This window comes from Aphidius gifuensis, linkage group LG3 (genome assembly GCF_014905175.1).
Source record: "Aphidius gifuensis isolate YNYX2018 linkage group LG3, ASM1490517v1, whole genome shotgun sequence".
Taxonomy (NCBI): Eukaryota; Metazoa; Arthropoda; class Insecta; order Hymenoptera; family Braconidae; genus Aphidius; species Aphidius gifuensis.
Genome location: NC_057790.1, coordinates 24659141 through 24680855, shown reverse-complemented (window position 1 = coordinate 24680855; position 21715 = coordinate 24659141). Strand labels below are relative to the sequence as shown.

General features: G+C 27.0%; 5 protein-coding genes across 6 annotated transcripts; 2 read left to right on the top strand and 3 right to left on the bottom strand.

Moving 5' to 3' along the window:
- The first annotated feature begins 48 nt into the window (after positions 1 to 48).
- LOC122853156 (inhibitor of growth protein 1) lies at positions 49 to 1812 on the top strand. The gene is made up of 3 exons (XM_044153446.1): positions 49 to 296; positions 362 to 565; positions 648 to 1812. Exons 1-3 carry the CDS (start codon positions 161 to 163, stop codon positions 1226 to 1228), a joined length of 921 nt encoding a protein of 306 aa, XP_044009381.1. The 5' UTR covers positions 49 to 160; the 3' UTR covers positions 1229 to 1812.
- LOC122853158 (ubiquitin-conjugating enzyme E2-17 kDa) lies at positions 1386 to 5284 on the bottom strand. Of its 2 annotated transcripts, none has more exons than XM_044153448.1 (5): positions 4726 to 5279; positions 4191 to 4437; positions 3706 to 3786; positions 3426 to 3630; positions 1386 to 2219 (listed from the first exon to the last, which is right to left on the bottom strand). In XM_044153448.1, exons 2-5 carry the CDS (start codon positions 4232 to 4234, stop codon positions 2064 to 2066), a joined length of 486 nt encoding a protein of 161 aa, XP_044009383.1. In that variant the 5' UTR covers positions 4235 to 4437; positions 4726 to 5279; the 3' UTR covers positions 1386 to 2063. The 2 variants fall into 2 exon arrangements, with proteins under 2 accessions (XP_044009383.1, XP_044009384.1); XM_044153449.1 differs by having other exon boundaries at positions 2157 to 2966; positions 4726 to 5284.
- Positions 5285 to 5748: 464 nt separating this feature from the next.
- Positions 5749 to 6755, bottom strand: LOC122853157 (protein NDUFAF4 homolog). Its single transcript, XM_044153447.1, has 4 exons — positions 6463 to 6755; positions 6292 to 6383; positions 6009 to 6222; positions 5749 to 5922 (listed from the first exon to the last, which is right to left on the bottom strand). Exons 1-4 carry the CDS (start codon positions 6602 to 6604, stop codon positions 5810 to 5812), a joined length of 561 nt encoding a protein of 186 aa, XP_044009382.1. The 5' UTR covers positions 6605 to 6755; the 3' UTR covers positions 5749 to 5809.
- A 403-nt stretch (positions 6756 to 7158) lies between these two features.
- Positions 7159 to 10490, top strand: LOC122851092. Its single transcript, XM_044150140.1, has 12 exons — positions 7159 to 7236; positions 7340 to 7595; positions 7666 to 7804; positions 7875 to 8074; positions 8145 to 8251; positions 8324 to 8542; positions 8619 to 8822; positions 8886 to 9191; positions 9285 to 9383; positions 9444 to 9835; positions 9907 to 10189; positions 10263 to 10490. The coding sequence occupies exons 1-12, from the start codon at positions 7159 to 7161 to the stop codon at positions 10488 to 10490; spliced, it is 2511 nt and encodes an 836-aa protein (XP_044006075.1).
- Positions 10491 to 11196: 706 nt separating this feature from the next.
- Positions 11197 to 21403, bottom strand: LOC122853153 (diacylglycerol kinase theta). Its single transcript, XM_044153442.1, has 15 exons — positions 20410 to 21403; positions 18801 to 18880; positions 18261 to 18366; positions 17875 to 18095; positions 17655 to 17811; positions 17447 to 17587; positions 17081 to 17336; positions 16810 to 16997; positions 16529 to 16741; positions 16145 to 16454; positions 15759 to 16060; positions 15393 to 15675; positions 15172 to 15328; positions 14955 to 15062; positions 11197 to 13791 (listed from the first exon to the last, which is right to left on the bottom strand). The coding sequence occupies exons 1-15, from the start codon at positions 20543 to 20545 to the stop codon at positions 13678 to 13680; spliced, it is 2772 nt and encodes a 923-aa protein (XP_044009377.1). The 5' UTR covers positions 20546 to 21403; the 3' UTR covers positions 11197 to 13677.
- Positions 21404 to 21715: the final 312 nt, after the last annotated feature.

Below are 21715 nucleotides of genomic sequence, written 5' to 3'. Positions count from 1 at the left end.
GGCAGAGAGAGGAGAGGAGAGAGAGAAAAGAAGCGTATGTTATAAACATTACATTCACAGTTTCCAGTTGCATTCAGTTTTGCATTAATGGCTTTCATTTTGTATTATAAATGTATTATTAAATAGATAATTAATAAATATTATAAATAAAAAGTAAAAAATGTTGAATCAAGCTGTTGTTGAGGCACTTTACTCAGCAACATTTATTGAAAATTATCTTGATTGTGTTGAAAATCTTCCCAACGATATTCAAAGGCATGTATCACGTTTACGTGAATTAGATGCTACTTGTCAAAGTAAGTTTAATTAAAATCATTCGAGGTTATTATTTATTTAAAAAAATATTAATTATTTTGTTTAGCATATCTACGTGAAGTTGATGAATATCAAGAATTACTAGTGAGTGATATAGATTCAACAGTTCGTCGTCGTACACTTGCACGAGTTCAACAATCATTAATATCAGCACAAGAAATTGGTGATGAAAAGCTACAAATTGTTCAACAAATTCATGATCTTATTGAAAATAAAACACGTCAATTAGATCTTGATTATCGTAATTTAGGTAAGTTAAATTTGTTTTATCTATTTGGTTAATTTAATTAGTCTACCATGTTGTTTCATTATTGTTTCATTTTTGTTTAAAGATGTTGGTAAAGAACAAGAAACAAATGAACCAGCACGTGAATCAAATTCAACTACAAACATTACAACAACTGGAAGTGTAAATAACATTGATCGTCAGTCAAAACGTGCTCGTAGAACGAGAACAGAAACATTAGTTGAAACAGCAAATTCAATGGATATCATTGTGATGAATGAAAATCGTTCAACGACATTACCACAAAATAGTAATGGTAATACTAAAAAGACAACAACAGCAACAGCTGGTAAAAAGAAAAAACGAAAGGCACGTCAAGGTGGTAATCAACAAAATCAACAGAGAGAAGATACACCACCACCACCAGAAGATGATATTACTATTGATCCAGATGAACCAACATATTGTCTATGTGATCAAATATCATATGGTGAAATGATACTCTGTGATAATGATTTATGTCCAATTGAATGGTTTCATTTTTCATGTGTTTCTTTAAGCACAAAACCAAAAGGCAAATGGTTTTGTCCAAAATGTCGTGGTGATAGACCAAACATCATGAAACCTAAAGCACAATTTCTCAAAGAACTAGAACGTTACAATAAAGAGAAAGAAGAAAAATCGTAGCATTAATTTCCATTTATAAATTTTCATCTTGAATCATTTGTTTATTTTTTCGACAAGAAATATCATCATCGTCATCATCGTCATCTAGTTTTCATACTTAAGATTAAACTAAAAAAAAAATAATAATAATAATGAATTTCTTGTCATAAACTTAATTATTTTTTTATACTTAGCTTTTTTTTTTTTTTAATATTTGTATTGGATTATTATTAACAAAAAAAAAAATTGTAAAAAATTTTATATTAATTAAGAATATTTAAACAAATTCATAGCAAAATATAAAATATTTTGTTTTGTTTTTTTTTTAAATTTATCAACAATTAGTATTTATTTTGTTATTGTATTCAACATTTTATTATAAGCTTTTTGAAAATTATACCTACATTTCAAATTATCTTAATATTTAATGAAAATTAAAAATTTTCAAATTATTGTGGTTTTATTATTAATCATCACACGTTAATTTTTGTAATGAAAAATAATTATTTATATTATTTTTAAAAATAAAAACATGATAATAAACATAAAAAAATTTGTATAAATTAAAAAAAAAAAAGTAATTGTAATGTTTATGTTCCTAAACATTAAACCAGCAAATATCAGAAACTAATTTAAAAAATATAATTTCAATAAAAATAAAACTCATTTCTTGTGTTTATCTTGATCATTTTTTTTTCGCTTGACAAAATATTTTGGTAACAGAAGAATCATTTTAAATTAACAAGTGATTGTGAAAGAATCTAGTTTTGATAAATTTTTTTTTATCTGGCAATTCAAGTATTGATTAATGTTATTAGATTTTATTTTTAAAAAAAGTGCTGGTACGAGTTTGATGTCAGCGTGGATCCTCCACATGGCTTTCTTGGAAATTTAACCATGATTGTTCAACAACAGTAGCAACACGTTTTTCATATTCACGTTTATTTTCTTGATATAATTGTGCAGCCAATGAATTTGCTGGTGAATTTGGATTTGGTTCATCCAAAAGTGACTGAAAATATAATCAAATTCATCATGAAAAAAATACACCCATCAATTTTTTTTTTTTACAATTAATTTTTATTTTATAATTTTAGTTAATTTATTATATTTTAAATTTTATTATTAACTCTATTCAGGAATAATATCAAGTATATAATTAAATCCTGCCAAAAAAAAAAAAAAAACAACGAAATTCATCTTAATTTAATCAGATCAACAATGAAAATAAAAACAGCTCTAATTATTACGATTAATATTCTAAAATGAAATAATTAATTACTAATTGTTTCATATTTTTATATTTTTTTTTTCTCCTCAAATTTTTCTTCTTTCATTTTCTCAAATTTATCGATATAAATATATGATTTTTTTTCTTTTTATGTCATAGCTCTAAAAATTAATTTCAATCAATATTATAAGTGGGATTAGTTAATTGATTATTTTTTAAAAATCTTTATCTTATTTATTCCTATTTTTTTTTTCTGCATTAATTAATTTATGAAGTGAAATATTGGCTAAACATTTAGCATAAATAACTTCAATATAATGCTGAATTTTAATTTATTATTAATTATTTAATATATAATATTGATGTTGATGATTCATCATGACTTAAGTCATGTTGTTGATACTAATCGACAAAACTTTGCTCCACGCACGCCTTTACTCGTTTCTCGTACTCGCGTCGATTCTCTTTATAAAGCTGTGCTGCCATTGAGTTGGCAGGTGAATTTGGATTTGGATCACTTAACAGCGACTGCAATAATACAAGTCAATTTATCCAAATTACTACTTTATTTAATTTTAATTTTAAACAACAATTTTCTAATGATTAACAAAGAAAAAAAAAAACAAAAATCATCCAAACGTAATTTATCAATAATTTTTAACACAAAATAATTATCTTTCTCACACAATGATGATAAAACGTGATAAAATATAAAATATTCTATGTTTAATTAATTTAAAAAAAAAAACATAAAAAAATTGTTTAAATTTTAATAGTTAATCGAAGACTTTAGATTAATTGCAATCGCTGTTACGGTGGTAATGATATTTATTTTTTTTTTTCAGTTTATTTTTACTAATGAGAATCATTTTTTTATAAACTTAAATTTGACTTTAAACATGCCACGAAAATAATAAATATATTTTAGCTTTTTAAATCATGCAATGACATACATAGATGAATGATTTAATAAATTATTTAATTTACCTGAATTGATGTCAATATAGCAGAAACATCATAGGTTGGACTCCAACGATTTTGCAAAATATCAAGACATATTCCACCATCAGCATATACATTTGGATGAAACATTTTACTAACAAAACGAACTGTTGGTGGTTTATTTGGATATTCTTCTGTAAACTCTATTGTTAATTTGAATGTACCATCTTCAAAAGGTGTGTCATGTGGTCTATAATTAAATAAATAAATATTTTTCATTAACAATTTATCAATAAATTAATTAATTTTCATATAAACAACGTACCCAAATATAACTGCATTCCAAATCATAATATTGTTGTCAGTTGGAGCGCCTGATACACCAGTAGGTGGATCTTCTTGTAACCTATAAAACATAATTATTAATTTTCCAATAATAACAACAATTAGTGACAATTAAAAGTTTGATAAAAAATACATTAATGTCATTTTATAAATACTCTAAAAGACACTTTAAATTAATTAAATTAAATTATAAAAAATTTAAGCAAATAATTTAAATAAACAAAATCAATAACAATAAATAAATTAAATATTTTTAAAATATGCTTAATCATGGCTTCATCATGAATTTATAATAAATAATAATAAACAATTGTCTTATTGCAAAAAAAGTCAATAATAAGATTATATAAAAATAAATGTCATATTTAGTTTAATGATAAAAAAAAAAAACACTTCAATAAATTGATAAAGATTAAAACAAATAAATTTTCTTTGTTGTAGTTAAATATAAAATATTGATAATACCTTTTAAAATCTCTCATGAGTCTTCGTCGTGCTGGTGTGGACATTTTACTGGCTTGATTAATTTAACTAATAATTATTTTTTATTTTGTTCTTTTTGGTATTACTTGAGTTTTGCCAAAACAAGTCAAAGGAAGAAAAAGCTGCGCTGAATGACGATGACCTCCAAATCCACCAAACACAAAAGTTGTTGTTTTTTAAATTTATCTTTATCTTTTTCAATAAATATTTCTCTGTCTTGCTCTTTCTTCTGCGATCAGATTTTTTTTTTTTTTTTTTTTAATAAATCAGACAAATAAAATATCTTGGTTATATATAGGGTATATTTAATAAAACTATATGATGATTTAAGTATGTAAATAGTTACTAGACAATGATGAAAAAAAAAAAAAAGAAAATAAAAATATTTCTTTAATGACTTTGTCTTTGTTTAGGTTTACTCATACATTTGGCATTGCCAAAAAATGAGGAAATAAAAAAAGAATATATGATATATCAATAAAAAATAATGTAATTATTTTTTTGAAAAATGTCTCACCTCCAAAAGACCTCTTTGTCAAGCAGTCAAGCACACAGACACAACGGAGATCGACCCCTTTGCTCAACACCGTTACTCACAAGTTGTAAAATCTATCACAATTTTATATATCACAAATATATCCGGGGGAAAAAGAAAAAAAAAAAAAAAAAAAAAGAAACTCCAAATGTTTTTGTATTATCCAAAATGGTTTTTTTAAATTTAATTATAATTAAACGAGTGCTTGGAGAAATATTCAATATGTAGCAATAGTTTATCAATATTGTTTTTATTTTCTTTAATTTTTATATATATTTTTTTTAACCATCAGTGATGATTGCACACACACAAAAGCACACAAAAGTAGAGAGACAGTCCACCAGTCAACCAGATGCCAGAATCCCCTTGAAAAATATACTCAAATATGGCGGCCTAACGTGTCACTAAAAATACGTGTGAATTATTTGTTAGTTTGTATTTGTTGGCCGATGGATGATAAATGCTATTGGAGGAAAAGATTTTTTAAACCACCAATTACTGTATATTTTTAAATCGGTTCCAAAAGAATGATCTGATTATTTTTTTTCGACTAATTTGACTGTTTAAGTTTTTGTTGTTTACGCATGACACTGCGCAAATCCAAACTCGTTTTTCGATTGAGAAAATCAGAGAAAATTGAGTAACTTGATATAATTTTTTTTATAATAAATAATGATTGTTTAGTCTTGAAATTTTTTTTAAAAGTTCAATATATTAATTAAGTATTTGCCTGAAAAATTTCATTGATATTGATGAATTTACCTCTGAATTATTAATTAATAATTGAATATTCTTAACATGCGCGTGATTGATCCGAGCTTAATTGATTTGATTTTTTTTTTAATAATTAAAAAAAACTTGATAAAATTGTTAATATAATTAGTACATTAGTGATAACATGGATGAGTATTAATTCCAACAAATAATTCATTTTCAAGACCTGAAATGAATTTTAAAAAAAAAGATTAAAATCAATAGTTTTCTTTTTTTTGAAATATTTATTTAATTGATTTACTAAAATATCCATTCAACGTCATCAATAAGTATCTAAAATATTTTCGTCTTTTTATTTATCACGTATGGTTGCTCTAATTGGTGGATCAGCAACTTTAATCCCATCAAAGCTTTGTTTTTTAGGAACAACAACTTGGAATACTCTGTAATATTCCAATATATTTTCTGAAAAAAATAATACAAAGTTAAATAAAAACATAAGTATCAATCAAATCAAAAAGTAATTTTCTTCTGGGTTTTTTTTAACTTACCAACATCATTTTGATTTAATTGATACTTCAAGGCTAAATTTTCTGCATTATATTTTTCAGAATCATTCATGTTGTCAGACATCAACTGCAAAATATCACGAAATCTTGCATTACCTTTTGGAATTTCATTTGGTTCCCAAAATCCATAGTCAAAATCACGTTCATGTCGACGATTTTGTGGCATAGGTTTTTCTGGAAAATCTTCACTAACTGCCTGGATAAATTTAACATTAAAATTTCAATTATAAATTCATTGATAAATCTTAAATAAACAATTGTTTACCTCTTTCATGTGTGATGACACGTATACTTCTCTCAAACGAGCATTTAAAATTGAATCTTTGACATAATGTTCTTTCATAAAATTAGGATTAACTACAACAATAAAATACATGTTTAAAAAAAGATGCTTTATATTAAACAATAATTTAATTTTAATAAACTATAATCTTACTTTCATTAGCGGCTTTTTTTAGCTTCTCTACTGATTCATATGATGGTGCTACTACTGGCTTTTTGTTGATAACTTTTTGTGCACGATGTTCAATATTAAATGTTCGTATTGGTTTTGATAATCTTGCAATGACACCACCCATTTTATTGGCTATCTATATTACATGTACTTTAATTATTTAATCTTGTGTTTTAAATTTTACAACAACAAATCATTGTTGTAATAAAAAATTGCTCCAAAATAACTGCGTGTGTATTTATAACTCACATATGCATAGCTGTGATCAGCTGGTACACACAGACACACACTACTTAACACAATAATTTTTAAAAAATAAAAAAACAAAATATCCCTAGATGTGTAGAAATAGAAATGTTTTGAAATTTCGAATTAGCGAAAAGTCTCCTCTCCGTTTCGAAATGAAATAAAAAAGTTTATCATTGATTAATCTTGTAAATCATGTTGATGTCTTCACAAAGTTTGATCAATATCATCAAGAGTTTGGTAACCTAGGTCAATGTAATTGTGTAAATTGGCACAGCTTGATGCATCATTCAAAAATTTATTAAATACTAAGTACCTTCTATTTAAATATTAATTATAATATTTTTTTACAGTATGTATAAATTGGTAGAGATTTAATAGTGTTTATAAAAATAATTTTTACATTGTTTTAATAAATTTTAAATACAGATCATGGATGAAATAATGGAAGATGGTAATCTTATAGATAAAGTTCGTATCTTGCTTCAACGAGACATGCAACATTATCAGGTAATTTTATCATTGCCTCGCAATGATTCATGAACAATAACAAGTACTTTTTTAAATCTCAATCCATTGAGAATCATCTAGTAATTAATTTTTTGTTTTCCAGTCAACGCAAACAATTTTACGAGGATCAATTTGTGAAAAAGTTAGTGGAGGACAACTTGATTTTCCACGTTATACATCATTTGCATCAATTAAAATTGTCCAATGGTGGGAAGCTGAATTTTTAATAACATTTCGACATGATTCTGGTCTCTGGGCTTCATCTCAAATATCAACAATTGAAAATAAAGAAGCTTTAAAAGAAAATAAACCATCTGAATTTATTAAATTAATTGTTGATACATCTGGACAATATATTGGTAAGAACATCATCTAGAAAAAAGTCACCTTACTCATTTTAATATCTTCATTCAACTCTGGTACTTTTAGAACATTTGCATAAATTAGTTCAAGAATCATTAGATCATGCAGATCTGGCAGTTCTCACCAGTTGTTGCTCTGCAGCAGCTCTTTTACGTAACAGCTTGTGGTGCTACACACAGCAAAATACTGGAAAAAAAATTAAAACGTTTGTATATTAAATTAAACTACATATATTTTCAACAAATAAAATACAAATTGAATATTTAATTTATCAGAAAGAGACTTCACAAGTGTTATAAAACATTTCAAGAAATGTCTGAAGCAATTGGTGAACGTCTTCTTGATCTTCATTGTCGTTTAATACTTTTATATATTTTTAATGAAGCTGATTCATTGAGTTGGCATACAGACAAATGTTTTTATGAAAAAGAACGATCATCTTTCGTCACTCAAACATGGTGGTTGTACATGCAAGGTGAGTGCATCAACATAAAAGATAATAATTCAATATAAAAGTATTAATTTTTGATGTTTTATTGTAACAGGAACAAGAGAGGACTTGTGGAATACAGTACCACCTAAAATGGCACAGCGTATTTTCACTGGCATGTTGAATGAGTCATTAACTGTTCTTGTTACTCGATTTATTCATGTACGTTGTTGTAATTTAATCAACTGTTTTTGTTGCTCAAACAACACTCGAGTAAAATTTTGTTGATTTTAGGGAAAACCAAGTTTCATAAGATCACCACAATTTTGGGCAGATGCTTTTAATGTACTCAGCTGTACAGCTGTTCTTACTTTAGCAGTATATAACACTTGCAATGGTATACAACCTGAAAAGGGTGAAACTTCAATAGCAATTAGAGATATTTATGCAAAATGTAATCATCTGCTTGTTTGTCTTTTGCTCCGTGGTTCTCCACTAAAAGTTTTATACGAAGTAATTCATTCGTTTGACTTTAAATCATTTATTTTTATTTATTTATTTATCATATTATTTATTTATATATCAACAGGTTTGTCGTAATGGCTTGGAACATATGAAAATTATTCAAGAACAAACTAATCTTGCAACTTGGCTATTTATTGCAGCTCCTAGATTATTTGGTTACTCTTCATTTGAAAGTAGTACATTGCAATTGCCTGAAGAAGAAATGATTATATTTGAATTGAATATTATGAAATATCGACCTCAACCAAGTTGGACTCAAGTACTCAAGGTAAATAAATAAATTAATATTTTACATTATGAATAATAATGATGATGATTTATTCCTTTAAAGGTCTTATCGATGAAAAATTTTGTATTGACTCGAATGTTACTGAATCATTTAATCGAAACATGCTCAGATAAACGAGAAGAGATGCCAAACTTTTCAAAATACAATGCTGGAGATGACTACAAAATAAATGAATGTACCGGTTTTCTTTGTGCTGGCTGTGACAATGGTGAACTTGATTCATCACCTTCACTTTGTCTTTTCAGTTTAATGTATATATCTGTCATAACTGAAATTGATCCAGTTGATATTATCGTTCCAGCTTTAAAATGTGATCCTCAATGGTCAGATTGTCTGGGTAAGCATCAAGTAAGTACGTCATATTTGTTAATAAATAAATCTTCTAATGACTTGGTAATTAATATATTCAATTGCAATTTAAAAATTTAATTATACGAAAAGGTTTGGAATCAGATAAGACCTCCATGGTTAAATGCAATTTTAGCCGGATTTAAAGACATAATGTTGCCAATTGTCGAGCAACTTTTAGAAGCTGTTGATGTAAGTTGAATTTATGAAAAAATAAATTATTTCAATTAGCCATATTTTAATTGGTTTCAGACAGGAGCAAGTATTTACCAGGCAATGTCTTTGGCTCTTGTTTGCTTCACCGAATTAACACCGTGTATTCCAATTGGTATTCTCCGCTTGATAAATGAAATGGAAAATGCAATTCCTGCAAATTGTCATCCAATTGGCGGAACAGTTAAAACTCAAATTTTATGTACAGCTTTGTATTTAGCACTTTATGAAGAATCAATTTTACTTGCTGATAAAAAAAAAAATACAGATTGTCCTGCAAAGGCACCACAAGAAATTCCATCAACACATTCATTTGATCCTCATGATAAATGTGCATCTGCTATTGCACTTGGTGAATCTCTATGTAGCATTGATGCTGATAATAAACATACAGAACAAATTAATTTCATGTGTGAACAAATTGATGAATGGTAAAAATAATATTATTAAATTATCAATAGAACAATAATAGAATATTTTTTTGTGAATAAAATTATTGCAGGATTGAAAAAAAAAGTGTTCGTATTCGTCCACCAGAAATGTGCAAGTCAATTCCATGGTTAGAAGTTTTAACAGATGATGTATTGGTTACCAATGTGGGACAACAATCGTTGAAAATATCACATCAATATATAATGCAACATTTAAATTCGATATTAAAAAACTTGGCAAATAATACAGAAATTAGTAGTAGTGATAAAAAAAACATTGATACAGATTTATTTGTCTCAACTAAGCCATTAACATATCTCATGTTTCATATTGAAGATGTTCCATTTGATCAGGTTGGCTAAATTAATATCTATCTAAAAATCTAGCTACTGGTATTTTTATCCAAATTATTATTTGCAATTCCAGTTGTTCATGAATCTCACTCCGGCAATTTGGATAAGGATGATGGATGTTCCTATGTCAGTTAAAAAACAACGAGTGATAGATCAAATTATGTCAAGGGCAGATATAAAATGGCTTGATAATTTATCTGAAGATGATAAAAATGTTGCATTGGCTATTAAAGATATATGTTTAAAAGCAGAACTACAAGATGATGACTCTAGCTCTTCAACGGATAAAAAAACCGACTAAATGACAATAAAAATAGAACACTTATACGCAGTTAAATTATCACAGCAAAAAAAAAAAATACAGTACATACTAGGTGAAAATATTTCAAGTAATTGGTGTTGTTTTTTTTATAGCACAGAAATTATTTTATTCTTACATAGATTTTTCATGGCTTACTAATCGTTTATTTATTATTTTATTAATTTTTTTTTTTTTTTTTTTACAGCAGCAATCAAGTTGGTTGAGCCAAATTTACAAAAAAAAAATAAAATAATAATACAGTCATCACCAGTTTGCCGTTAATGATTAGCAAATTTAATAATGTTGCGTAATTTTATCTAAGATTCATTATTAATTTCCATTGACACTATTATTTTTCGACATTCTTAATTTAATAAATGCACGTATGTTTTACATGATACACACATTGCATATACGAATGACATTAGCTCAAACAAAAAAAAAAATTTTTAATATATACATATATATCCCAGGTAGAAATTAGAGTTAATTTTACAAAGTTTGTCGGATTGACGTTGATATTTTCTACGTCTTTTTGAGCTACTAATTAATTTATGAATTATTATATTTACATTTGTCAAAAGCAATATATTTTTTTTTACATAAACTGTCCGATAATCCATCATGATAAATAACTAAAAATAAATTTTATCCATCTGTTATTTTTGTGTGTTAAATTGTGTCAGACCTCGTTCATTTATTTTTGATTTTTAACAATAACCAGATCGTAAATTACAGTGGCATCAGAGCTCTCATTATTTAGAGTTCATTTGGAAGAAAATTTGGAAATAGGGAAGCTTCCTCATAATAAACAATTGCTGATTCCACTGTAAACTTTCAAACTGGAAATTCGTATCGATTTCTTTCACCAACTTAATTTAAAAATACAAATTAATATTAAACCGAGCCTCCACACCACCTAAAATAACTGTTTTATTTTCAAGTTTAATTTAGGTATTTTCAATCTCTGATAAAACAAAAATATAATTTTTTTTTTTTACTCTTGACAAGTTTCTATTATCATCATCGAAATTCTTACTCAGCTTTGAGTTGAATAATTTCGATAAGAAAAAATAAATATCACAACACAACGAATCCCATTATTAAAAATAACATTATTAAATTTTAATAAATGGGAAGCGAATTATACTATCAGACTTATAATATATATTTTTAAATAATTTTGATGTTCAATTCATTATGACGTGTTAACAATTAATTATTACACAACGTCGCTTTGACGTTAACCATCGACGTCAACCCGAGTCAATAAATAAACGACAAACACAAAAACAAAATAACTTTGTTAGTCAACTTTAAATATCTACCTGGGATAAATATTAATTTATTCTATATTCGTCCACTCTATAATTGTTGACGATAAATTTTTTAATATTTTATGCTTCATCTTTGAAAATTATTCACTTTCACACACTTTTTTTACTCATATAATAATTGGCTAAAAACTTTTAATATTATTAGATGTATATACATGCATTAATAATGTATAATTGAGAATTTTATCTCAACACTGTTATGATATCTATAATCAACAATGACAACATACAATTTTACTCAAATAATCATATAAAATATATCTATTCTGGCATTCTTTAATGTAGAAATATTATTTTTTTTTTTCAACATCGTAACTTTAACAATTTGTAGAAATATATAGTTTTCGATATTTTGAAAACTACACTCCAAAGATAATTTTAACATTGAAAACTGAATTATTTTTTTTAACTTAAACTTGGCAAGTAAAGATTTGTTTTTCCTTTTTTTAAATACATAAATACTATTTAAATTAATACAGCTAATTATATATATACGGACTAGATCACGTTACACTTTTTCGTGAAGGGAAAAAAAAAATTGTGATTATTCAATATTCAACACGTTTTTCAAAATGACTCGTATGCATTATTCTTCTGGTAATTATTTGCCAATCTAACACTATTTTGGCACCTCAATATTCTTAGCTTATGGAATAACAATGCCAAAATACGTTTATCATATTTCAAATTCTACTTATGATTTTAATAATATTTTTAACAATAAAAAACAAAAATCAAGTTACTAATCAGTGCTGTTATTGTTCAGTTACTATCACGTCATGCTCAACATGCGTGGAAATATTTCTTCAATGTTTACATGAGGCTATTTGTGAGTTATATTTGGATGAGGGAAGACACAAGTCTCCAAGCAATATATATAGAATTTTATATAAACTTCGTAAACATATCGTTATACTGGCTTAACAATTTTTTTTTTTAAAAAACATAAATTAATTAATTTGATTAATCAAAATAAATTCAAAATAATTCATACATGACAACACAGAATTAACGTTCAATGTCGTAATTTAATTTTCAATTACGATACTGCTTTTTTTTTTTTTTCAACTACAATTAACCATATTACAGAAATACTTTCATTACTCAAGACTTAATCGACTTTGCTTACTTCCAAAAGTACACGTGAGAAGCTCATTTTTTTTTATCAATTTGTGCGCATATCCAGGAAGCAAACAATTTTAATTTTAGATATATGTTAGATATGCGCACAACGTTGTATTTATTTTGATACTTTTGATAAAAAAAAAAAAGCCAATATGTACTCCCGGAACACAAACGAGTCAAATGACTCACGAGATATCTATATGTCGTACTTTTCATGACCATTTAATGCTGTTTTTTGTTGTGCCTCTAATTTTTGTTAAATATTTCTTTGGTAATCAGTCGAACCTGACAAAAGATGAAATTATTTCACGGCTATTGTTAGTATATCCTTTTTTTATTTGAAATATTTTATACCGTGTGCTTGGTAAAAAGTAATATTTGAGGGATCAGTTAAACTATCTATCGACACGTTAAGAAAAAACTTTGAATATTTTTTAAAACAAAAAGGATATTATTTATCCTTTTATATAAACCAGAATGGTTTATTTATTTATTTATTTATTTATTTATCTTATTATTAATTTTCATTTATATATGATAAAAATTCTGTTTCATCAAATGATCCAGTAGGATCTTGTTTATTTATAATCTTATAATTTAATATCGAGTTAATTAAATTTGACATTTTGCGCAAACATACGACTATAATAAAACTTTACAATTTTTTTTTTTCTATCGAGCCTTATTTCCAAGAGAGTGTTACATTGGCAATTATTTTTATTTATCTAGAAGACTTCTGGTTCGAGATCATCTGATGGTTTTGCTGTTACTGGCAGTTGCATACTTGGCTCTGTGTTTCGTCGCTTCATTTTGACTTTAGTTTTTTTCAGCATTGTTGCCTATAAATTACCAGTAATTTTTTTTCAAAAAACAAATACATTTTTAAATTCAAAATTATTATTTTTTTCCGATTGATAAAACTAGTTTATCATAATACTGAAACGTAATTAAAAATCCTGTGCAAGAGTGTATAGATTTTCTATTTGAATCGATAAAAAAAAAAAAAAAATTGATAAACTTAAAATTTAACTGGATTTATTAGTAGAGCAATTTCGATGAGGTAAGTGTTAATTAATGAAACAAATAGAAACGTCAATTGTGCAAGGGATTCAATTAATTTGGATCCACGTTTTTCAAATAATTTTCAAGGATTCATTCTAGGATTTAAATTTTTTATACGCGTATTTAATTTAAAAGCTAAAACGACAGATTTCGTACCCTTGTTAATGGTATATCTTCATTATAAAATTTTTGTAATTTTATAATTCATCCAAGGAACACCCAATCACATCATTTATTGTGAAATTAATAGGTCATTCTTCGGTGCACTTGCCCCCCTCCCTTGCAGGGAGTATAGACGGTTCTGTATTCCGACGTTTGATCTTATTTTTCTTCAACATGGTAGCCTGAAGTGAACAAATCAACAAGATAAATATATTAGTCATACATTCCGAGACAAAAGCCTGCGAAAGTATTTTGTGAGTAATGAAAAATGAAAGAGATTCATAAATAAGATAATTTTCCCCCCGAAAGGATAGTAAAGTTTAAGAAAATGAGATCAGTTTGTATTATTTTTTTTTCTCCGTTACAAATGTACAAGATGCACAGTAACATAAAAATATTGATATAAATGAATCACGCGTTCACACTGTGGTTGACGTGTGTCACTCTATTTTGATACAGCATATAGATCGTTGATGTCATTTTTATTTTGACGTCAATTGACACGTCATCTCTCTCAAGTCTCAACTGACGCTTGCATTTTTTTTTTTTTGCCGTCATTACATTTCACTCACTCAATCCTATCAACCATAATACATTGATCAACATGATGATAATACTCTGGATTATGTAAAAAAAAAAAAAAACATGTTGGGGAAAAGTGCAGGTATAATTGCAAGCTCAGGGTGTATGATTAATTGGATCACAACGCGTACAATTGAATCCCCTCACAAACTCTTGCGCAGGCAATATTTTATAATTGATATTTATTTTTATTTACCTTTAGTGCTGATTTAAGAATAACAACTTCACCGGGACATTGTACCCATGGCTCACCATCAACTTGTACTGGTGTATCAGCATTCAAATGAATTTTTATATGTCCTCCCTGTTAATTATTGCAATACATATTTAAATTCATTTTATATATCAAAATAGATCATGACAAGTGTAGCATAAACAATCAATATTTAATAATTTTTTTATGATAAATTTACCTGAGCTATTCTCATTGCTGTTCGAAGTCCAGACTGAATTTGTCCCAAGTGTGCAACACCTGTAACACCAACTACTTCAAGCATTCCATCGTAATGATTTGGTTTATGAAATTGTTCTTCTCTATCATCTCCCCATGGTTTTGCTCCAGATCCCCAGCTAAATGATAATATATATATTTTAAATATTAAAAACAGCTTTTTAAAATTATGTATAAACATACCTTAAAATATTTAGTATTATTATTCCTTCTAATTGTGGTAAATCCACAACTTTACCATCAACTTCAAGTCTAATTTTTCTTTGTAAATCACGACATGTTCTACCGACCATTTTTTTTAAACCCATTTTAACATAAACAGATTTATTATGCAATCGACTGTTGAATTTATTTGGATTTTCTTCTCGAGCATTATGAAAATCTAAACATAAATCAGCATCGATACCAAGACCAAAGTAATTATTCATTACTAATATTTGTGAATTATCTTCACTTGATCCTGCACCTTTATACAACATAAAAATAATAATTATTATATTCAAAAAAAACACAGTGTTTGTACAATCTTCAATATGTAAATATATTTACCTGAATTTTCATCTTGTTCTTGAGGATGAAAGACGACTGTCCATCGATCAAGTCTAATTTCTTCTGCATCAATTACATCACGAAGAAGATTTAACGGATCCTCACCACCAGTATAACCAGGTCCCCAACATAATACACGTGCTAAATCATTACCTGTGCCAAGAGGAACAATAGCAACTGCAGGAGATGAACATTCACTGTCTTGACCAACATTATCTAAACACTGGAGTACCCATCCAATTGTTCCATCACCGCCACAAACTAATATTTTATAATTTTTGATGTGTCGAAATACATATAATCTATAAAATTATAAATTTATATTTTAATTTAAGTATATTAAATTATAAATTGTTGTAAAATTTTTATATTTAAAAAAAACATACCCTGGTAATGGACCACCATTATCTAAATCAAAAACTTGATAAGGATTTAATAATTTTCTAAAACTTGAAATTAATTCAAGTCCTTGACATCCACCAGATTTAGCATTGACAAATACAAGAAGTGGCTGAACACCAGCAGGTACCATACTTGGTTCAATTGTAGGAAGTAGCATAACTAACAAATGCTTATCTTCATATTTTGATTCACGAAGCAAATATAATGCTCGTACTGCTTTGTGCGCATCTTCATATATTATAACCATTGACCCATATTCATAATAAATAGGTCCAATTGATGAAAATTTATTTTCTAAATAAAAAATTATATTTATTATTTAACAAACAAGAAAACATGTAAAGATTTATTTAGTTGATTGTTTTTACCTTGACTTAAAAATTCAGTAAGTATATTTTCGTATATTTTTTCATTTAAATTTGGTGGTAAATTACCAACAAATAAAGCAAGATTAGGTCCATGAGGATCTCGTTTTAATTGAAGATAAAATCTCATAAGTTCCATTCGTCTTATTGAATCATTTCCCGATTGTTTGACAATGTCCCAGGGATTTTCATTGCTGTCTAAAACTCTTTCAGATACTATAAAAAAATAATAAATTTATTTTTTAAATTAAAAAGTCAATTAATAAATTAATGCTTGTACTAACCCCCACGATCTAAAAGAATTTCACTGCATTGATAATCATCTGGATCAAAATCTTTAAGACCAAATTGAACAAGAGCTTCTTTTACAAGTTCTTTGACAGTTGATGAATCAGTTACTGTAACTGTACAATAATTTTCAGTTGTCTGAAGTTTACCTGGATAGACACGAACTTCACCAGACAATCTATCTCTAAAAAAAATTAATCATACATAAATAATATAGCTTTGGGTATATTTATAAACAAAGAAAAAAATATGAAAATAAATTTTTACTTGTATCGTAAAAATACTCCTCTACGTTTGCCTTCTTTTCGAATAAGATTTTGTAATAAATTTGGTCCACTTAATGGTAAACCATCTGGACTATACATATCCGTGATATAAAATAAACTTGGATGTTGTTTTGTAACATGAAAAACACGAAGTGCTGATAGCAGAACTTGTTCAGTAGCTGCATTTCTTGATACCGCAATAGTTCGAAATATTTTTCGCCTTAATGATGTATCACCATCGCAGACCTTGATAATTTCTTTTTTAAAAAAACAACAACCACATCATCAACAAGTTACACAATAAGAAAATAATCAAGACAAATTATCAAGTCAATTACACAAGGATAAATATTTGATAAATCCATACCTTCTTCTCCTCTTTCTTTTTCATCTTTTTCTTTGGCAGATTTATTATCTTTACTGTGTGCACTTGTGCTAGCTTGCAATAAATCATCACTATCACGATTTCGATTATCACCACTGCTGAATTCTTCTGATATGCTTCGGGCTACAATTGTTTAACCATACATTTAAACAATCTTAATTTAGCATCAAATAAAAATAATCATACTTACGAGTAAGTACTTCTTTTCGTCGAGCTTGTACACCAATAATAGCTTCCATAGGAACTTCAGTACGGGGAATGCTAACTGCATATGGAGGCAAATAAATTGACTGTAAATTCCCAAATGTACATTCTCGACGAACATTCTTATGACACGAAGCATGACACTGAAAATTTAATAATTCAATTAATTAATAATCCATATAATTTAGATTTAAAAATTTATTTACCGTCATTCCACACCATTCGCAGCGAAAACCAGCTAAACATTCAACCGAAAAACAATTTTTTCTGCAAGCCGCGCATTTTGAATTTGTCGGTAAATTTCCTTCACGCCAATGATGCATATGCTTTACCGATGTCAAATCTTTTCCAGGTAAATACGTGGCATTTTCTTTACAATCCGCCAAAGTAAAATCTTGGCAATCAGTGTGTGCAAAATATTCGCAAACTAATTTTCATAAAAACAAACAAAATTTCGTCAAATATTATGCAAAGTATCTTCAACAAAATGGTAGCTGATTATTGATTTTTTATTAAATATAAAATTCAAATTTAACAATGAATATAAATAAAGGAAAATTAATTTTTTTAATGTAATTTTAAAAATACTTACTTGCACAATGAACAGATGGTGAGGTGTCTTCGAGCCGCTTTCGACAAACATTGCAAAACTTTTTTCTATGATGTACTGGATCAGACCAACAGTGTGCAACTGGATTCTGTAATAATAAAAATTATTTATCATTTGAAATTAGATGAAGAGTATAATGAAATACATCAGCAACGAGCCACAGGCTATACAAATTTAAATTACATGAATTATTGATGTATGAAAATTTGTTTTGTACTTTAGTTTTGGAGCAACAACGATATACACGACCACACGTGTAAGTTAAACACACAAAGGGAAGATGTATTGCCACGTAGGGTGCGCAGTAGCAATAAGGTCCAGAATTAATAAAAATAAAAAATAATTTCATCTGAATATTGTCGATTAATATACTTTGATCAAGGCATCTGCTGTGATGAATTTATGTTTGTACTTGTTGTATTGTTGATAAGTATATTCCATCAAACCTTGTCCATTGATAAAATGTTATAAATACATTTGTATAAATATTAATTAATATATTTTAAATTAATTTTTTATTACCTTAATTAAATTAGCCGCAATGCTGGAGCAGGGAGACACGACGGCCCGAAGACAACGTTCATGCACCACGAAGTTGCAAACTGCCAACATACAAAACATTGTTATTTGTTATAAATTTAAACAATATAAATTATAAATATGTTACTATTAAAATAACATAACAATAAAAGCTTTAGATATTATATTTTCTCAGTACCATAAAGAAGAAAAATAAAAAAATTTCAAGACAATTGACATTGACAATTAGATAGTAAACAATATCGTGGTTTGAAAAAATTAAACATTTTTTTTCTATTTACAATAAACATTAAAAAATAAAAGTCATATTGAATTTTAAAAAAATATTAAATGATAATTTATATTATAGATAAATAAAGCATGAAAAAAAAAAAAAACTATTGATTTATTTTTTCAAGTACAATCTTGAAATAATTAATTGAAAATTATATACGTTAAAATGAGTGTCCTATTTTTCTAGCTAGACCCTTAATTTTTCAAAGCACGATATTGAACTTGGACTTGCCTAGTTCGACCTCATATAATTGTAAACTATTTTCATCTAAAAAAATTCTAAAAATAAATTATTTTATATTAAATTAAAAAAAGCATAAATTGAAAAATAATAATTTCTAATTAAGTTTTTAATTTTTAAATTAAATTATAAATAATTGATTAATTTATATAATATTTTGTAAATAATTCAAGTTGAATTTTATGACAATTGCTTTTTTTTTTTAATTATAAAAATAAATTGTATATAAAAAATAATCTTGTGTATTCATTGAAAGTAATTTAAGTAGAGCAGTGAAACAAACAAATAACACGTCAGACATGTATGCGCATAGTATATCATTTTACTGGCTATTCAATTCGATGTTATTTCATTTCTATTATGTATCATATTACAAAAGATTTTTCATGTAACATCTTTGTATACAAGAGTCGAGAAAAGTTGACGTTTTTCCGTTTCCTGTATATCATTCTTATGCTCATCCGTTTGTTTCAATGATCAGCTGCAATTGCATTTACTTATATACATATATTTTTTCTTATCAATTTTTTTTTTTTTTTTTCAACCCCACGATCAATGCTCGTCAAAACCAACCCGATTTTTACGCCCTCTATAAGCTATTACAACCACCAATACAGCCAGAACAAGCCAAAGTTTATTTCACTTAGCCCGCGAAAGAAAAAAAAAGCTCGACTAAATTTTCATAATTTATTGAGTTATTAAAGCTTATTATAAATTCTAAAAAATTTACAAATTTATAATTAATACTAAATTAATATTTTTCATACAAATTATTGTTCGAAAAATATTATTATTAAATTATTTATTGAATTATTTGTGTAATTTTGTTGGAAAAAAAAAAAGGAGCTTTTTTTTATTTTGGTTGTATTTTATCATAACTACTATTGATTTTTAGATGACGACTTTTTGATGCTAAACATCATTAGGATATAACTGTTGATATTAAATTATAGTTATTAATTTTTTTTATAGAAGGTAGAAGGTAGAAGAAGAAGAAGAGATTGTTGATTAGGAAAATATTATTGGACATTGAAAAAAACGCGAAAAAAAAGAAAGCTTCAGATTGATGATGATTACCTTCGCAAATATAGCCCTGCCCAATGATTCCCCAAAGTAGATCAGTACAGTTTTGACAGTATGTAGGTTTATGAAAAGTTTTCTGTCTAAAGCTGTGTCCATGATCGAACAATGTCTCGGCTGAGGCTGACGCCATGTTCCCCGTTCCACCGTCGCGCCGTTTACGCCAGATTTTCACCGTGAAATTGAGCAGGGCGCGCCGTTTGACAACATTACATTACTATGTTACCTCGAAACCGAACGCGTACATATCGATGCCAATAACACTTCTGTTTAATAAAATCAGTGTGTTTGATCCACATTTCCAATTAATTGATTTTTTGTTATCACTACACAAATAAACATCACAAATTTATTATAATATTTTATTATATTTGCATCCATGAGAGGCAAAATTTTAATGTTTCCTTTTAATGAATATTATTCATTCACCATCAACGATCCAACTGCGGAGGTCACAGTTACCACTACTGATCTACTAGTACAAGGGGAGCGCATATTACGAAAAGCTCACTCTCCATCATCATCATGAAGGACTATTTTCGAGCACGCGCACATAGATCGTTATAATTTTTAGACTTCTGCGTTAAAGACTTGTTTTTTTTTTTTCATTTTATAATCATAATTGTTGTTATTATTATTATTTAATATGACATTTAGTTAATAATTATAAAACATTTTTATGTCGAAATTTCATCGCACTGCATCGCACTGTTGTTGATGATATATATTTTTAGGATAAATTTTATATTTGATCTTTGTTTAAACAGCTGATATATGGCACTGTGCCAATGGATTTTTTTTTCCACTTGTTCTTTTTTTTTTTTTTTTGTATAGTCTAGATAATTAAATCAGGACATGTGACAGTTGTCAAGATAAATAACAATAGTACTTCACAACATCACTCTTACTTGTCACATGGAATAATGATTCTATTTATATTTTATTTATATTGTTAGCTGTATTATGTGTGTATATTGAAAAACTTGGGTGTCCTGATTATACAGCTGATCTGACTGTCTATTGCAGTCTATTGTCAGAATGCCAGCAGACGCCGACGCACTTGATGCATTTTTCGCGCATTCACTGTTTTTATATTATTAATATGGAATTAAAAAAAAAAACAAACAATAGGTGTTGAGATTAATTAAATGTCTTCCAGTTTTTTCTTTTTTTTTCATATTAATATATTGAAAATATGTTATTTCTTTGAATGATGTTTGATGTTTCTATTGTGTACTTGGTAATATTTTAAATTTAAACTAAATTATCTATTGTCGTATAATGAATAACCTAGAAAAAAAAA